This window comes from Eutrema salsugineum, unplaced genomic scaffold (assembly GCF_000478725.1).
Source record: "Eutrema salsugineum unplaced genomic scaffold, Eutsalg1_0 scaffold_5, whole genome shotgun sequence".
NCBI classification, from domain to species: domain Eukaryota; kingdom Viridiplantae; phylum Streptophyta; class Magnoliopsida; order Brassicales; family Brassicaceae; genus Eutrema; species Eutrema salsugineum.
Genome location: NW_006256612.1, coordinates 2,320,786 through 2,338,869, shown reverse-complemented (window position 1 = coordinate 2,338,869; position 18,084 = coordinate 2,320,786). Strand labels below are relative to the sequence as shown.

The window sequence follows — 18,084 nt, the reverse complement described above, 5'->3', positions numbered from 1 at the left end:
ATGTTAGCGTTCCAAACTTTTCCCTTTATCAGTTGACCACAAGACCTTCAACCTCCTGGTTTCTTCATTAGTCAAGATCTTATCGTTTTCTATATTTGGCCAAAAATGTTCTTTACTTCAAAATATTGAGATATTTGTCTTTGGTTCATCATGTTTCCTGTACAATTACCCAACATTATTATTTTTAAATAACTGGAGTAATTTGGAGCCAAAATCTAAACTCTTCATTACCTGTAAAACTTGGGTTGGGTACTGTACCAATACTTTGTACGTAGTGTATATAATATATTACTATCTCAGGATAATTTGAATATGTGTAATCTATTCTATTAAAACAGAATTATGTTTTGTGTCCAAACAAGTATTACGTAATTTTCTACTATTCTGTTTTTGGATCACTTCTATTTATGTTACCAAATAAATAATATTAATAAAATTATATATATTTTTTAATTTATATTTTAAAATAAATTCGAAAATTTAAATTTAAATTTGTTATAGATTTCTTTAAATATAGATTATATTATTTATCAAAAATTATAAAATAAATTATTATTATATTTGTGCAAAAATAATAAATCAGATATTAATTTAGATTTAATTTAAATATTAAAATTTAGATAATATTTTCAATGAGAAAGATAAAAATGGTATATTATTGTATATTTTTATTAAATAAGTCTAAATTTTTAAATATTCAAACTTAAAAATATATAAAATATACAAATAATATGAATGAACGGATTAGAATTATGTTTTAATAATTGCGGTCCTTTTCGAATTAATATAAATAGACATGTTATAATGACGTTTTTATAATCGATGTACTTTTTGGATTAATATGAACAGACGGATTAGAATAATATTTTTCTAATCACGATCATATATACTAAAAAAAAATCAATAGAAGCAAATAATATATAAACAAAAAAATTATCACATATTAATAAATTATATATAAACAACAATAAAAACACAAATTATATGTAATTCTAATCTGTGAGCTATCAATAAACTATATTACACAAACACATAGCAATAAACTAAAAATAGTTTATGTGCGAATGCACATAATAGAATCTAGTGTTTATTTAAATCGTAATTTTATGCCAGCTCGCTATCAATTAGAATTTAGACTGAATGTCATTGTAAGAAAAATATACTTTTTTGTTTTAATAATGGTAATATATATATATATATATATTGTCAACTAATGATTTGCTAATTGAAAATTAATATACAAAAAACAATGTTACGTGCAATTGTTAAAACAAAAAAAGATGCAATGCTACCTTCACTTTCCATAATAATTCTAAAAAAAAATCTGTGATTAGTTCTTATATGAACGATTGTCAAATAAATGGAGGTTTTTTTTTTTTGGTTACAATTTTTCTAGTATATGAAATATATTAATAAATTAACAAATCGTTTTATATTTTCTTCGATTCGGTTTTTACATTGATTTTTCAATACAATCACGGTTTCACCTCGTTATTGTTTCTTGGGTCAAACGTTCATCTTGTTTAACCTCGTTCGATGCACCAATTTATCTTGAAGAATTATGGATTCGGTTAAAATACAAATTCATGTCAATTTAAAAACAATAACAAAGCTTTGAAGATTCTTCCCTTTACGGGAGTGTATGTTAAATTTGATCCTATTCCTTTTGTCTTTTCTTTATGGAATGTTCACACTATGTACTACGTTTTCTTCTATGTATGATGTAATAAAAAAAACGATGTATCATTTCTCGTTAATACAGGTATTGCCGACCAAATTTTTTTTAAGAAATGGTTTGTTGTTTAACAAACGATTAACCAGAATTGCTAATTATAGAGACTAATTAATCGCTGAATAGTATTCTTTATTGCTAAATCGTTGAACCCATCTCTTAATTACTGGATAGACCGGTGTATTGATTAGTTGGATCAGTTTATCCAAAACTGGGTCAGTTTGGGATTGACCAAAAACTTTGATTAGTACATCCACCGAGTTTTTCTTGTTAAAGTTTTTTAAAAGTGAATTTAATCGTCGATTAGTACATCCACCGAGTTTTCAAATGGGTTTAAAGCAAACCACTATTTCGATTGATCGAATGGAAGTGATTATATAATTTTGTGCTTGCACCTCAGCTGATTTTAAAAATAGAAAACACCAATAGCAATTTCGATATCCATGTGTTCATCTGATTAACAGTTTTTTTTTTTCTTCATCTGATTAACAGTTACATGAATACTTTAAGCTACCTACCAATTCACATAATCTATGATGCAAATATTGTTTCCAAGTTTTCGTACAGATGAGAGACTCGTTTAAATTGTTTCCACACAATGTTATACCCCACCATTTCGCCAGCATTATTATGATGGTGCCCTAACAGTGCTATTTACTTCGTAGATTTAATTGATATTTTTAAATAATAAATTCGGAAAATTATTAGGGCACGTGACAAAATTGTCATCCACATATGGTTGTGTCAAAAGATTGGCCATATTTACATGTGATCTTTATTGGTAGGTACCCACTCCCGTACGTTGACGATTCTATATAGAGAAAATGTATCGTGGAGACAAATGATAAGAATATAAGTGGTAGAAAGAAGAAGAATATAACAAATCTTTTAAGAATTGGTTCTGGTTTCATAGTACGTATTCTTTGCAATACAAATCTTATAAAAGATTTGAGTTTATTTTATATAGTATCTTTAGGTTGGACATGTATATTTACTTTCTTATGTTGAATTAAATATAATTTCAACTATATTAGATATGTTTAGTTAAAATATAAAAGCACATTTTTGAACAATAATATTTTCTATTCTATATATAAAAAATTAAGACAAAGGGTCCAACTGGTGATCACAATTGAGGAAAAGAATGATTGGGAATATGGTATTCCTCTTTATTCCTAATTTTTTTTACCAGTTAGATGGAATATCTGTTACACATAATTCCTTTTCATTCCTTCTTATATGAGGAATTATAGAACAAATCTATTCCTCATCAAATTTGATAGGGAATAGAAAGAAAATAATAAAAATTGGTAAAAATATATTGTTTTGTAAATATTTTAAAGTAAATTTATAGAAAATTGACATTTGACGTGAATCTTCCACACCTCGTCTTCTTCTACTTCTATATATGTGAGAGAAATTTTTTTCTTTCTCTAACCTAATACATCGACAAAGAAAGAAGAAAAGGTACATAATTTGAAAATAAGTTTATAGCAAAGAGCATGTGTTTAATGATGCTTGAAAATAACACATGTATCATATGAATTTGTTATAGGTATCATGTCAAGTTCAAGAAACAATAGTGGGACACGTCGCGGCGGACGTCAACCAAATGATGAGGCAAGAACAATTCGTGAAGGCCAGGTACTTGTTTTTAGATATCTTGTATTCTGCAAATTTATTGATTTACTAATATGAAACATATCAATTAACTGTTACAAAATATATACGTTAGTATGCTTGGAAGGATAAAAATTGTCAAGTTATGCTTGAACTTGTCATTGAGGAGTTAAAAGCAGATGATTATCGTAGTAGAATGCCAGATGTTGCTGCTAGAAGAAGAATTGAAAACAAATATTATGAGTTGATGGGAGACAAGATTTCATGGGATCCAGAGATAAATAACAAAATTGGTTACTTGCGTAAGCTATGGGTTATTAATGGTCAGTTGATAAACCGCACTGGTGTTGCGGTTAATCCATCTACTGGACAAATAGATATGACGCAAATGTGGTGGACTGATCGGATTGCGGTAATTCTCTATCCATGTCTATTTGATTATATAGGTTCTTGCTAACATATTTTTCTTGTGACTAATTTTTTATTACTATTCGCAGGAATATGGTAATAAAGGAAAATTTGTTCGTGTATTGCAAAAAAAGCCTTTGCCGTTCAAAGACTTGTTGGACCAAATTTTTGGTGAACATGACGTTGATCAAGATGAACGGTATTCTCCCCATATGCTTAGCCAAAATCTCCTGCAGATTCAACCTACTTTACCTAGCAGTGATGGCATAATAATGGACCAGCAAGAAGTTCAAATTGCTGAACCAACTATGGCTGTGGCTAATGATCACGGAGCCCAACCGTCAATTCGAAACACGCCAGCCCGTCGTCCTCCAAGAAGAAGAGCTAACTTTGAAAAGCAGGTCCAGAGTGAGTTTCAACGTGTAATAGATACTCGTCAAGAGTTTTTGGAAGAATTACGCTCGCGAAAAGTTCAAAAGCTAACCTACGGTGATGCAACAGCTGTTCTAGAAAAACTTCCAATTGAACAACTTGGAATATTTTGGTGGGCAGCAAATAAGTTATTGAAGAGCGATGAGGATGTTCGTGAAGCCTTCATGAAATTAGAGAGTGAAGAAATTAAGATCAGATATCTGGAGAGTTTACTTGGCACTGATAGATACGGGCATCCATGCAATTTTGTCAATCTGACAAGTCCAAATCTCTTTCAAAATATTGGAATGATTGGAAGTAGTTCTATGGGGACTGAAATTGGTAGAACTGAATTCACAAAGTTTCTTGGGATACAATCCTCTGGATTAGAAGAATCAACAAAACAAGTACCAAATATCGTCAATATACTTGATGATGGAATGGATGGTGACAAGCTAGCTTGAGTGTTATGGGATTTTTTTATTTGTTAGGTCTTTAATTTAAGTACTTTGGAGCTTTGGTGTTTGCTCTAGTGTTTCCTAGATTTTTTTAATAATATTTACGTGCTTTAGAATTTTGGTGTTTTTTACTTCTACTTAAATTAATACAAGCTTGAAGTTATTTTCTACTTAAATTAATAATACTATGCATTCTAAAATTTTGCAGGAACTTCGTATTATTGAATTAAGGTTACGTGGAGTTGAAAATCTAGATGAGGATGAGCTATCAGAGTTAATGTTATTGGAGGAAGATCAAATTTTTCAAAGGTACATACATCCTATATTAGAGTACTACCAAAAGAATTTTTTTAAGAAGCCAATGAACGTAGAGTGGGGAAATGGTTGGAAAATCATTAGGGGGCAAATCTACAACAACGAAAATTCTTGTCGTACTCTTATTCGCATGAGCTCAGAAGCATTCATCCGTTTATGTGAAGTTCTTCAGCAAAAGTATGGATTACAAGAGTCACATAATATGAAAGTCGATGAGAGTGTTGCAATATTCTTGATTCTTTGTGGCCAAAATGACACTCAGTATGACATCAGTTTAAGATTTGGCCATGCCCAAGAAACTATATATAGAAAATTTCATTGTGTTCTTGGGGCAATGGTACGATTGGCTGTTGACTATTTACGGCCAAGAACAGCTTATGAGTTAGAAGCAATATCCAATAGTTTAGAAGGAGATAGACGGTATTGGCCTTATTTTAGTGGATGTATCGGGGCTCTTGATGGGACACATATACCGGTTATGGTGACTCCAGGTCGAGATACATTACGGTTTGTGAACCGAAAAGGAACAGCAAGTCTTAACGTCCTAGGAATTTGTGATCACGATATGCTATTTACGTATTGTTTTGTTGGAATGGCTGGATCAACACATGACTCACGAGTGCTGGAAACCGCTATACGAGATGATCCAATGTTTCCTAAACCTCCTGACGGAAAATATTATCTTGTAGATTCTGGCTATGCAAATAGACTTGGATATTTAGCTCCATATCGGAAAGACAAAAAAGATGGTACTCGATATCATCTTCAAGAGTTTATAAATAAGGAGCCTCCAAAAAATAGTAAGGAAATGTTCAATAGATGGCATGCATCATTGCGTTCAGTTATTGAACGGACTTTTGGTGTATGGAAGAAAAAGTGGAGGGTTATTAGAGAATTTCCAAGGTATAATATTTCAACGCAAAGAAATGTTATATTTGCAACAATGGGACTTCATAATTTTATTCGGTGGAACAAGATTAAAGATCTTGATTTTGAAGAAGCAGAAATGGGCGATGGTATGCATCAAAATGAGAACAATCTTTCAGATGATGAAGATGATGGACGAACAAATGAAGAAACATCAACAGAGGTTTATATGAAAATTGTTCGAGATCATATTGCCCAAGAATTGTGGTCCAACAAAAGACCTGCTTCTCGTCGTCGGTTATAGGTTTGTCTACTATTACTTTAACGTACACGTTATTTGATATATTGTCAATTCTCTATAAAAAAAACTTAATGCTAAGTTATTAGTTGGATACTATTTTATGGATCAATAATGCAGATTCTTATGTTGTAGTTATTGAATGCATTGTGGAAAGAAAGGAGACGCTAAAGCCGTAGACAATCGACTCTATTAAGAAAAACATTTTTTCTTTTAAGCTATTAATTGTTGAAGATTTATTATTTTAAAATATTCATTCCTGTTTTTGGTTACCATTTATTGTGACAGTTTATTCCATTCCTTCTCTGTATTGATTCCTTTTAAATTTTTCCATATGATTTCTTTTATTTTTTTTTCCTTATCATTCCTCTTATTCCTGATATTGTCACCAGTTGGACCCAAAATGTGTGAATATATGTAGATTGTAGAATAATAATTTTAATGGTTTGTATGCTATCTATATATAGACAAAATGTGTAGATTGTACACTAGATAATGAACTCTGGTAGGGAACCCCGAATTATACAATTCATGACTTTACAGAAACACGTTTTTAAAGAACATCTTGTTGGTTGTTTATTGATTTGTTTATTAAGTTTTGAACGAAGAATAAGAATTTTTTAAAAATATGGAATTGAAACTTTAGTGGCCCAACCAAATGAAAAAAAAGGAGATTACAGAGCTTAGCATCTTCTTTCTCTACCAGTTATATCATCTTCTTTCTCTACCAATTATATCAACAAAGAGATGCTTATTGGGCCTCATGAAAAACAAATATCTATTCATTTCGTTAAGGTTCAAATTGGATTCCTGAAATACTTAGTTTTCTTCACACATTTGGATTCCCTCAACCTTTTACAACTTTCGTTTAGTTAATTTTTCTCATTTCTTCTTTACGCCTTTTATGCTGTTTTTTAACCAACCATCCTACCCGGTAAAGATTCCCTGAAACATGGATATTATATTTTGCCTTTAGTATTAAGTCAGACTAGATTTTGTAATACGTGCCAAATCAGAATATTTTTAAAAATAGAAATGTTTAATTTAAACAAATTAAATTTGTTATACAAATAAATCTTGAATAAAAATTTGGGTGTAAGATTTATGAGATGTTAGTATAATAATATACTAGATTCTAATTCGCCCATAGATGGGTGAACGTAATTTTTGTAGGCTAAAAATATAATCAAAAATATTAAGTTATATGGTAATAATGTTTAGTTCAGAGTTGTATGTTATGGACGTAACGATATGTAAAGTATATACATCGATACATATGATATTTATGATATAGACTTATATTTTAAGTATATATTAACAATCAATGGGGCAAATTAAAATGCAAATTTAGTAAATTATATATATCAAATAGAAAGCATAATTGTTGACAGTTTTACAAATGTTAAACAATCAAAACTCATCACATTTTTTACCAACTTTTTGTTATATTATAATGAAAGCCCATCAATTTACCACTTATATAAAGCAAACTAATGGTATGACCAATAAACAGATTAATTAATAAAATATAAAATGCAAATGTATATAGAAAGTGTGTCAAATTCGTTCACAATTTTAAAAATATTAAAACATCAAAGCCCATCACCTTAGCAATTATAGAGTGTAAAACATTGCAATGGCCCAAAAAATCGAATTGTTAAGAAAACTACAAATTAAATGTTGACAAGGTATGTCCTTTTTCCATTATTGAGTAGTTGGATTAGCCTATATATTATTCATACTGATAACACTTATATAACTGATTCGAATAAGTCAATATGAAAAAAAGTTCAGAGTGTAAGAAGAGTTATGACAAATAAAGAAACACTTGTACATATATGAAAACACTGTCATTCTCTAATATCTTTTTAATTATCACAAACTGAACCTAAATCCATCTCCTCGTTGAACCTGCAAAAAATAGATATAAGAAGCTTTGTTACTAAAAATAACCATATAGTTGTAAAAGTATAAATATATATAATAACTGAACTAAAAGGCACTGAATTTGTCATTTATTGTTTTGAAATTTTTTTAGGGAGGTATATCAAATGGTCGGCCTAATATGGATGGATTGATGTGCAACGGTCCAAGAGTCTAAATTTGTGTTCATACAAATGTTCTTATACAATATTACATATTTGAACAAAATAAGTAAGAAAGGTATATATTTCCTTAAATAAGACTTAGTACAGAAAATATTCAAAAACTTCAGGATTAAAAAAATCAAAACCATAAAATGACTTATGATGTTAAATTTATATAAGATAGAGAATTGTTTTTTTTTCACCAAGGGATCTTAACCATATTGGGTTGGTCCAGTTTAGGATGATTGGTATTGTCTTTGCATTTGATGGTTTTGAGTATATAATATAGAGTACATATAAATTGATTTTACTTATGTATCTGACAGACCCAGCCCGTTCTAATTTGTGTGGTTTTCATTTCCAAACTACACTATAATGTTTAAATTTTGATGTTTGAATATTGCCACCACAAATATCAGGTTTGACATGCAAATCTTTAAAACCTTTTTTAGTTAGTGCTATTACACCTTACGTGAAAAGCCAAAAAGTATCCTCAGATTCCAAACTAATTATTATATGTATTCAAAGGCATAAATTATACTTCAAAACAGATTATTACTTTTGTTATTAAATCAATGCATAACTAAAAAGAGCATAAACGTTATTATAAAACACTAAATATCGTTCAGAAAAGTACCATTTTACAAAAAATGTTATTACTAAGCAAACATTGCTCAAAAACCCATATCCGATCGATACCTAATATATAAATGTGAATACACCTTAATTAGTATTATAACAGAACATAATATATGATCAAATATATATATATATATCAATAATTACCTATTTCTTTTTGAATTCAATGGCTTCTTGTATTTGTAGGTCTATTAAAAACTGTGAACAACCCCTAACAGAATGAACACACATCCATCGTGATCTACATGAAAAAACTGTTTGTTAGCAATCTAACTTACGTACATGTTGTATACAAATAATATGGAATATATGAGCTTTAATACTTGATAACATTTTTACTAACCTCTTTCTTCTTTAATTTCTCAAAAACGGAGAACACATACAGAACGATAAGATCCACTATACATCCACTCATACTTGAAATCTTTCGCAATATCACCAAATGCAACACACCCCATAATACATGCACTTCAATATTGTCAATAAGTATTTGATAAGCTAGAGTACAAAGTCGAATAAATAAACTAAATAATAGGATTCCCTAGATAATATGAAGATGAAGTAAAACTTACTCTGCGTCCTCCAGATCAAAATTTAATATATACTTTCCTAGTTTATTTAAGAGTTCGTCTACGACAGAGACAGTTCCAACTAATTCTATGTATGGATATACATGCAAAAGAAATATGTTAATTGAACGTTTGATTAAGAAAAATAAATAATAAATAGTTTAAAATAAAAAAAATTTTACCTGTCAAAACAGAAGGCTCTGCTTTTCTTCTCAAAATATCTACGAATTTTGTAGAATCCAAAAAAAGTATCTGTCTTGGGCTGAATTTTTTCGATAATGGTGGAGTTCTTCAGTAGAATATAGTATATACTGCATGTATTTCTAGGAACATCTTTATTTACAAATATTTTGAAGCCCCAAAAAAATTTCCAGTCTCCTTATTGAAGTTTATCTCCATGATGATGGACATCACTTGGTTTTATTTTAGCCGATATCTTCAAACCCTTTTAGTATTTACAATTAAATGCAAAATATAATCAAAATTTAATTTGTTAAAACTATAGAGTAGACTAAAAGAATCTAAACAACATAATATATATGTAAAGGTTTTTATATATTATCACATAAGGCAGTTTAAGTGCGAATATGAAGTTTTGAATTTTTACCTTATTATCCATGAGTATCATCTCAATAATATCGCCGTATGAAGATGGTTTCCTCCATATACTCAAAATTTTGACATTGATCGCCCAACATTGACCCATTGCACGCAAATCTTCTAATTCATCTCGAGCAACACTTGAAAAATCAATTTTCTGTGATGAATAGTGAAATTGTGAGTTCAGGGAAATATGTTAATAGAATTAAAGATGAATTACTTTTTATGATATACTTCTTTGGAAAATGTGAGGAAAGTGTACAGGAAAAGTAAATTAATATTTTCGAAAAAATATATTCTTTGACTTATTTGTTAAGATAAATTTCTGTATAAATAATATTTCCTTTAATAAAACACAAAATTAATTGTTTAATCAAAATTCTCTAAATAATTTTTTTTGAAAATAGAAATCATACCGGGAAAAATACATTCATGTTTTAAATAAATCAATTAACGAACTTTACTCAAGTAATTATAATAACGTTTAATTAGATACGCTATAAAAAATATTTTATTTCATTACCAAAGAAAGTAATGGGAAATGTATTACTATGTAAATACATCATTTCCTTGCTATGTAAAAAAAAACGGAAACTTAGGATGTTACTTAAATGGAATAAATGCAGAAATGGGAAAAAGAACAGACACGAATAATTTTTTAATCGCGAATAGTTGTTGTTTACTATATATAATCATTTGACTTAATAGATTATTGTCCATGTAACTGACCAAAAGTAAAATATTCAACATATTTGTATTCTATCATTGAAGTTGTAATTAATTATAAAACGATTTTGGGATATAATGTCACATCTTAGATTTATGAACTACTGCTGTTAATATCATAATATGCAAATTCAAATAAAATTGTAAGTGTAAAATATGGTACTTTATACTATGATAGAAATAAAATTATCTTGTACTTTAAAAGTCATTATGGTAATAGCATAATATGTAAAATGAAAAGAAATTCTAAATGTTTATTACATAACATAAGTAAGGAAGACATCACTCCTATACAAATAAAATAAATTGAAAGTTATTAAAAATGTGAAACATAAAACAGGAAGATATATGTATCAACCTCAGTATTCTTCTAAGAATTGATATTGGAAGATTTTTCTGCAAGTTGAAACCTAAACAAATACAGACAAATGTTACACATAGTTTATTACCATGAAATGTTAAATAAAATAATATCAGATTTACAACCCAATTTACTTGTCTCAAAAATCTTGAACTTTCTTAAACTCTGGATTGAATCTGAATCGAGATCTACCTTCGCCATTTCGAATAAACTTATTGTGTTCTAAAATTAGAAATACAACACAATTTCAATGAAATTTAATATTAAATGAATGAAAAACAAAATCTTTTTTATTCTTTTCTAAATTTATTACTTTTTACCTTTATTTTCACTGAGCCTCCATTCACTGAGTAGACAGAACACCAAATTAGTTGTTCTAGTTTGTCACATATCATGGAAGACCGTAGCGTAATTGTTATAAGCGAAACACTTAAGAACAACATCACTGAAATTTTTAAATAATGATATCAAAAACAAATAAAGAGGATAATCCGGTCTGTATATAAATAAAAATATAAACTTATTTCAAATCTCTAATATGGAATTCAATACATGTATTGAACTGGAAGGTTGAACTCGATGATCCTTGAACACCGGTTTTAATAGTTCCAACGTCGTCAATCACCCCAATTAAGTCTGTGTAAAAATGATCAATAAAAGGTAATTAGCAACACTTCCATTTTATAAAAGATAAGTATTTTAAACCAATAAGATATTATGTGAAAAATATTATAGCTAATACAAACGATAAACATATTACCTATAGGAGAAGTAGGATCGACCATTCCATCTTTGATTGATTTGAAATCAATCAAATTCAAAAACATGCAAGTTGGGAGATTATTGACAAGAGTTGCAATGGTAGTCTCACGGGTCAAATACCTATAGGAGAAGTAGGATCGACCATTCCAATTAGTAGAAGTGATTTGTTGGTCTCGTTTTCCATTTATTCCAGTCGGAGTTTGTAACCATAAACCCACTACTTTCTTTTCAATTTCCTTCATTCAATTCTCGACGGAAGAACGCTTGTACCAAATTATTCGCCGTTGCATGTATTTTGAAACTCTGTGATATTTTTTTATAAAAAATAAAATATAAATAATATGATAAAATAAAAATCAAAAAAATATGCACAGATGTTATTAATAAAACCTCTTCGTCTTCGAAGATGAACTCCAAACGCGGTCTACCATTGTTGTCAAACTCTGTCCATCTCTTATAAATAAAAACACGAATAGTCCATTGTTTTCTCCATGAATGTAAGTGACTAACTAAATTGTAGTAAAACCTTTTGAAGAAAACGTTTGTTCGTTTTCTGAGTTTTACAAAATTATCGGAATGGTTTTTATTGCCTGGATAGTTGCCGAGGGAATAGAATCAGAAAACAGCAGACATATCACACTTGTTTGGATTTAATAATTTGGAAAATTCACTAAATTTAAATATTTTGTATAGAATTTAATTCAATACCTTTTAATTAATACACTTCATTGAATTAAAAATTTAATTTAGTTTCTAAGTCTCAATTCTTTAAGTATGGTATTCCACACAAATTTGGTAGAAATTTCAGTGTATTGAAGGTCTTTACCATATTCCGACTTCTAGTTACATTTCATTCAAGCCATAAATTTGTTTTTTATAATGACTTTACCGTGTCTGAACGTCGGTTTTGCTAAGAGATAAAAGAAGATGGTAGCCCATCATTTCTAATAGAAAACACAACGTATGTAAATGGAAAACTAAATTAGCAGCTATTGGAGCAAAAATTTTTTCGACCAAAAACACTTCTTCTCTTTCTATCTTTTTTCCTTCTTCTTTTTCTATCTTTTGTTTTGTTTTTTAAAACCCCCAATAGACCTGAAAAAAACCCAAGTTTCTTAATGGATTTATTAACTTAAGTTTAGTATTAAAATATTTATTAAGAAACCACATGGGGTTTTTTGCAATCGACATGGTCTAAGAGTTTCAGATTAAAAGTGATAATCTAGTGTACATAAGTAAAATGACCTGCTATATCTAATCGACTAGTCTACTAATTAATAATCCATTTAATTTGGTTTTCAGCGGTAAGTAGAGCCAAAGTGAAACATTTGCTTTGGCCTCCATTTTTAACAGATTTATATACAACAGACTAATTTAAAAAAAAATCAATAAATTTTTATTAATTAATTTTACTTTTTTTTTTGTTAGAAAACTTGTGTTTTATTAGCATTTTAACACTTTTTTGAAACTTTTTGTTTATAAAATGAATTAGTGGCCCTTATTTTTTTTTTTTCAAGCCCCAAAATTCCAGATCCAGCCATGGCTGTAAACATATAAACAATCACATGGTTGTTGAGGCGAAGTCAACAGAAATGGAAACAATCATCCAAATATGGGAATCTCATCGGAGATGAATGTAACATAATACGTAATAATCATCACTTTTCAAGTCTACAAGACTACAACTAATATAGACCGTTTAGCTCATCGCCAATTAGTTTTTTTTTCGCATTATAGATTTGTTTTAAAAACTATAAATATTTTAATATGAAAGAAATTAAAGCTCTACTATCAGCTTACATAAATTTGCTTTTATTTAATTTTCTGTTCGGAGAATTCGTTTTCTCCGGTTGATCCGGTTGATCTCGTCAGCTTTTCAAAGATGTTGGTTAACAATATATCGATCTATATAGCATCAGTTCTTCTTGATCAATCTGCAGAAATTTTTATGAACCCCTTTTTGTTGTCCATTTATGTTAGGATTTGTAGAAACTATTAATCCGATAAATACAGGAAAAACGGCTAATTAGTACCTAAATAGCGGAAACTGATTGATTAATACCTGAAAATTTGTTGATGTGCAAATTAATATCACAACTCCCTAAAATTTGAATATCTGAACCTTAACAATTTTGTTTTTGGCCAAATCTTGACCTATTTTCCATCAGTCAACTCCATGAATTTCTAAACGTAGATGACTCGGATGCCACAACAACATCCACAGCACTATCCCGTCAGACATAATTATAAAACAACATCGTTTTGAAAAGTTAGACAATACGACGTCATTTTGGTTAAGAAAAACGAAGTTGTTTTGCTTAAGAAAAAAACTTTTTAAAAAATCGGGTCAGACCTTCTTCTTCATTGAAAGTAACTACCAATCATAACAGTTCCAAACACAATATACTCTTAAAAAAAACGTAGCTCGGTTTCATTGCCTCGATCTCTTTCACACAATCATACTCTTCAAGAAATGAAGAAGAAGGTCTGACCCGATTTTGTTTAAAGTTTTTGCTTTAAACAAAACGATATATGTTTGAAGTTTGTTTTTTTTTGTTCTTCTTAGCCCAAAACGATGGCGTAGCATGATTTGGCCACATATATGACTGACGGAAAATATGTCAAAACATGATTTGGCCAAAACAAATTGTTCAGGTTTAGATATTAAAATTTTAGGGAATTGAGATACTAATTTGCATACCAAAATTTGTTATGTATTAATCGGTACTAGTTTCCAATGTTCAAGTACTAATTAGCTATTTTTTCGATAAAAACATATTAAAATGGATTTTCTATAAAAAAAAAAACTTGACAAACTTATTCTTAACACAATAAAATAAACAAAAATACACAGAGCAAAGTAATCAAACAACCCAACTTGAAATTTTAATTTGGCAAGACAATTTATTTTGAAAGGTTTTGAAAAATCTAGGGATTCGTAGTTTTAAATAAGCGTTATCTCTCTGAATAAATACAAAGATGATAAATAAACACACCAACATGCTTCAAATACAGTCTTGTGTACTTGTGTTCAAGACTTTCAAGCGGCCGAAGATGCAGCAGGAGAGTGGTTAACTGGTGGTTCGGGCACTGAAGGTATAATAATTGACTTGGAAAGGGTTTCTTTCAAATGATTAGGGGTTTTCGGTTTAAAATCAAGGGATTCGTCGTTATAAATTTCCCACCATTTCTTAATCAACATTTTGACGTCTTCTCTGTCCATGTAAGGCTCTTCTCCTGTGTATCTCCACGGCTTGGACCCCTATGATCATTTTTAATTTCATCAATAACAATAGTAAAGATCAAAAGGACTTATAAAGTTTGGAAATAATTAAAGTACTTACAGGTGGACAGTAGTGAACAACTTTGACAGTCTCCAAGTTAACATTTCCCGGATGGCGCCAAAGCACAGACAAGATCAAGTTGTAAACCGGAGGGACCGGTTTGAAAACTTTCTCAAAGAACATATTAAGAAAATCCTGTCAAAGTCAAACCAAAATCGTATATCAAAAACCATTTGGAACATAATATTGAAACCCCAAATTTATAAGTTATATATGACTCACTTGCTCCGCGAATGGTGTAGGTGGTGTGACCTGGAGAGTCTGAAGGAGACTCTCATAAGTCAAAGGGTTTGGCTCAAACACAAACATACCTCCGTTGAAGTATGGAGGAGGAGGAGATTCCATCTCAGCCGACCACGTGACTTTCTCTGGACAATACTGACAATAACCGATTGAGTAGAGTGGCGTGTAGCTCCAAATTTCCTCACAGAAACAGCTCAACACGCCATGCAAATAACCGTCTTGCGTTTCGAAGAGGTCATCGATATTGTCATAGACTTGAATATCTGCGTCCAAGTAAACCATCTTGCTGTACTCTTCAAACTGCAAGTTTTAGAGTTAGAAAAAAAAAACTCAATAACTGTTAACTCTAAAAGATCATACATTATGTATGAAGTTACCAGACCTTTGAAATTTTATTTAAACCAAAAAAAAAGTTACCAGACCAAAAACAATATATTACATATATATACTAGGTTTATTATGGTCTTAATTGTTTCAAACACAAATGTTTATGTTTGAGCTGGAATGTCAAATCAGTTTACATTTTCTAAATAAAGATTATTTTTTCCTTATATAAAACCCTTTAACACATTATTGAATTTCATTTGAAAACAAGTAATTGAATTTTGTACTTTAACAAATGTAAACGTTCAAAGTAAACGCAAACAAACAATGGAATTTTTTTTATCAAGTCTACATATATACTTACGTTCCAAATTCGCAGTTTTGAGTAATTGATAATGTAATAAGCCCTTGCGTATGCATCAAGGCTATCCGGAGGATAGACGGGCTCGATCTCACGGAGGACACATCCTTGAGACTCTAAGATCTCTCTATGTTCCTTAGGAACATCAGGCAACATAGCAACAACAAGAGGATAAGCACTCTTAACCTTACGCAATCCCTTTGCTAATCCTACTACTCCCTTCACGTAGTCACCGTTACCTGCCAAAAAAGTCACATAGGCTCGTTTACTATGCGCCTTATCCGATGCATGGACGACAGAGACCATGGGAATTTCAAGGGTCATTTTGATCAAAGGAAAAAACTTATATAAGGGTGGGTTGGAGAAGATAATTTAAAATGCGATGCTGTTTCTGAGAAGTTTGTGTGTGCCAACTTAGTTACTTTGGCCTTTGGCTTCTGAGTAGTTTCTTTGAAAGCTACCAAAAAAATTTGATTATATAGGCGTGTGAAGTGTAATTCATTTTTTTATCTCCGTGAAATGGTCTTTCAATTATACTAACACTGTACTACATGGGCAAAGGCAAAGCCGAGTCTGAGCACATTTAAAACGTTTGAATGTCCCCACTTTATAAAGGGTTCTCACTTAAAAAAGTCACAATCTTATATATTAATTTATTGAGACAAAAGAAAAAGTTTCGTGAGAAAGTTCTATAATCTATAGTAACCCGTAGTCCGTAGATATAAGTGAATTATATGCAATATAAGATTTTTAAAAGGGTATTTTCACCCGACACAACGAACAATAGAAACTATTGATCCTCAATTTGTGTATTATTATAATAATTCCGTTTTTCCTTCCAACGAACAATAGAAACGTGACTTTTATGTTAGATTGCGTTCGTTCATTTTGTATATATAGTTTTTTTCAGATATATTTTTCTGAACTATGAATTAGATTGTCCATTTTTTATTTTGTATGGGGCTACGACTATCTCAGGTTGTACACGCGTTCGATAAATTGTGGAATTAAATATTAAAAATATCATGGAAATTTTTTTCGTAGAGTCAAAGTTTTAGTTAATAATGTAAACGAATAAGACACCATCGAGGGATTGGTAATTAATGGTAATATAGTAATATGGTGAGAATTGTTTATAACCTAGTCAATGATCATCGGTAAAACGATTATCCAAAGTAAAAAAAAAATAAACAAAAAAAAGCCGAAAAACAAAATCCCATAATACATAGTGTGTTGATGTGTTGGGACAGTAACATAGTGGGAGTTGGGACAGTAACATAGTGTGTTGATGTATCACTCTACTTCAAATCCCATAATACATATTGTTAGAATGGAAAGCAAAAAAACAAAAACAAAAACGAATCCTAACAAAATGAACAAAAGATAAATATTACCTATTGATCCTCAATTTGTGTATTATTATGATACTAGTATTTTCACCCGACACAATATATATATATATATATATTACAAAATTTTTAAAAATTGAAAAGTAATATATATGTACAATGTTATTTCTAAAGTTGCTATTGGTGAACATAAAATAGAAATAAAAATGTGAAATTTATTTTTCCGGTTCTAAAACTGAAATGAATTTAACTAAATTTCATTTAAGAAATCAAAAATTTCAATTAATATAATATAGAACATTTAACAAAAATAAAACAAAACCAGCAAAACAAAACTGAAAATATAACATGAAAAAAGGAACTCTTAGACAAATATTCTATATACTACTTAGACGAAGAAAAAATGTTTTTTCAATCATCCTTTTCTATGTATACTTCATATCTTTCTTGTAATATTATTTTTTTTTCCCCACAATTTTGTTTTTGAGAGAAGCTACAGATTTGGTAAAAGTGTAAAACTGTTTAAAATCAACAAAATCAAGATAAATATTGATATGAAATCAGACATCCCAAAATAATATCGCTGTATTTCTAGAACATAACAAGATGT

General features: G+C 29.7%; 2 protein-coding genes across 2 annotated transcripts; one reads left to right on the top strand and one right to left on the bottom strand.

Annotated features, from left to right (window-relative positions):
* The first annotated feature begins 4,990 nt into the window (after positions 1-4,990).
* Positions 4,991-6,288, top strand: LOC112083924. Its single transcript, XM_024152146.1, has 3 exons — positions 4,991-5,375; positions 5,451-5,693; positions 6,230-6,288. The coding sequence occupies exons 1-3, from the start codon at positions 4,991-4,993 to the stop codon at positions 6,286-6,288; spliced, it is 687 nt and encodes a 228-aa protein (XP_024007914.1).
* Positions 6,289-14,708: 8,420 nt separating this feature from the next.
* On the bottom strand, positions 14,709-16,543 carry LOC18991779 (galactinol synthase 7). Its single transcript, XM_006415102.2, has 4 exons — positions 16,129-16,543; positions 15,420-15,740; positions 15,198-15,332; positions 14,709-15,115 (listed from the first exon to the last, which is right to left on the bottom strand). Exons 1-4 carry the CDS (start codon positions 16,447-16,449, stop codon positions 14,894-14,896), a joined length of 999 nt encoding a protein of 332 aa, XP_006415165.1. The 5' UTR covers positions 16,450-16,543; the 3' UTR covers positions 14,709-14,893.
* Positions 16,544-18,084: the final 1,541 nt, after the last annotated feature.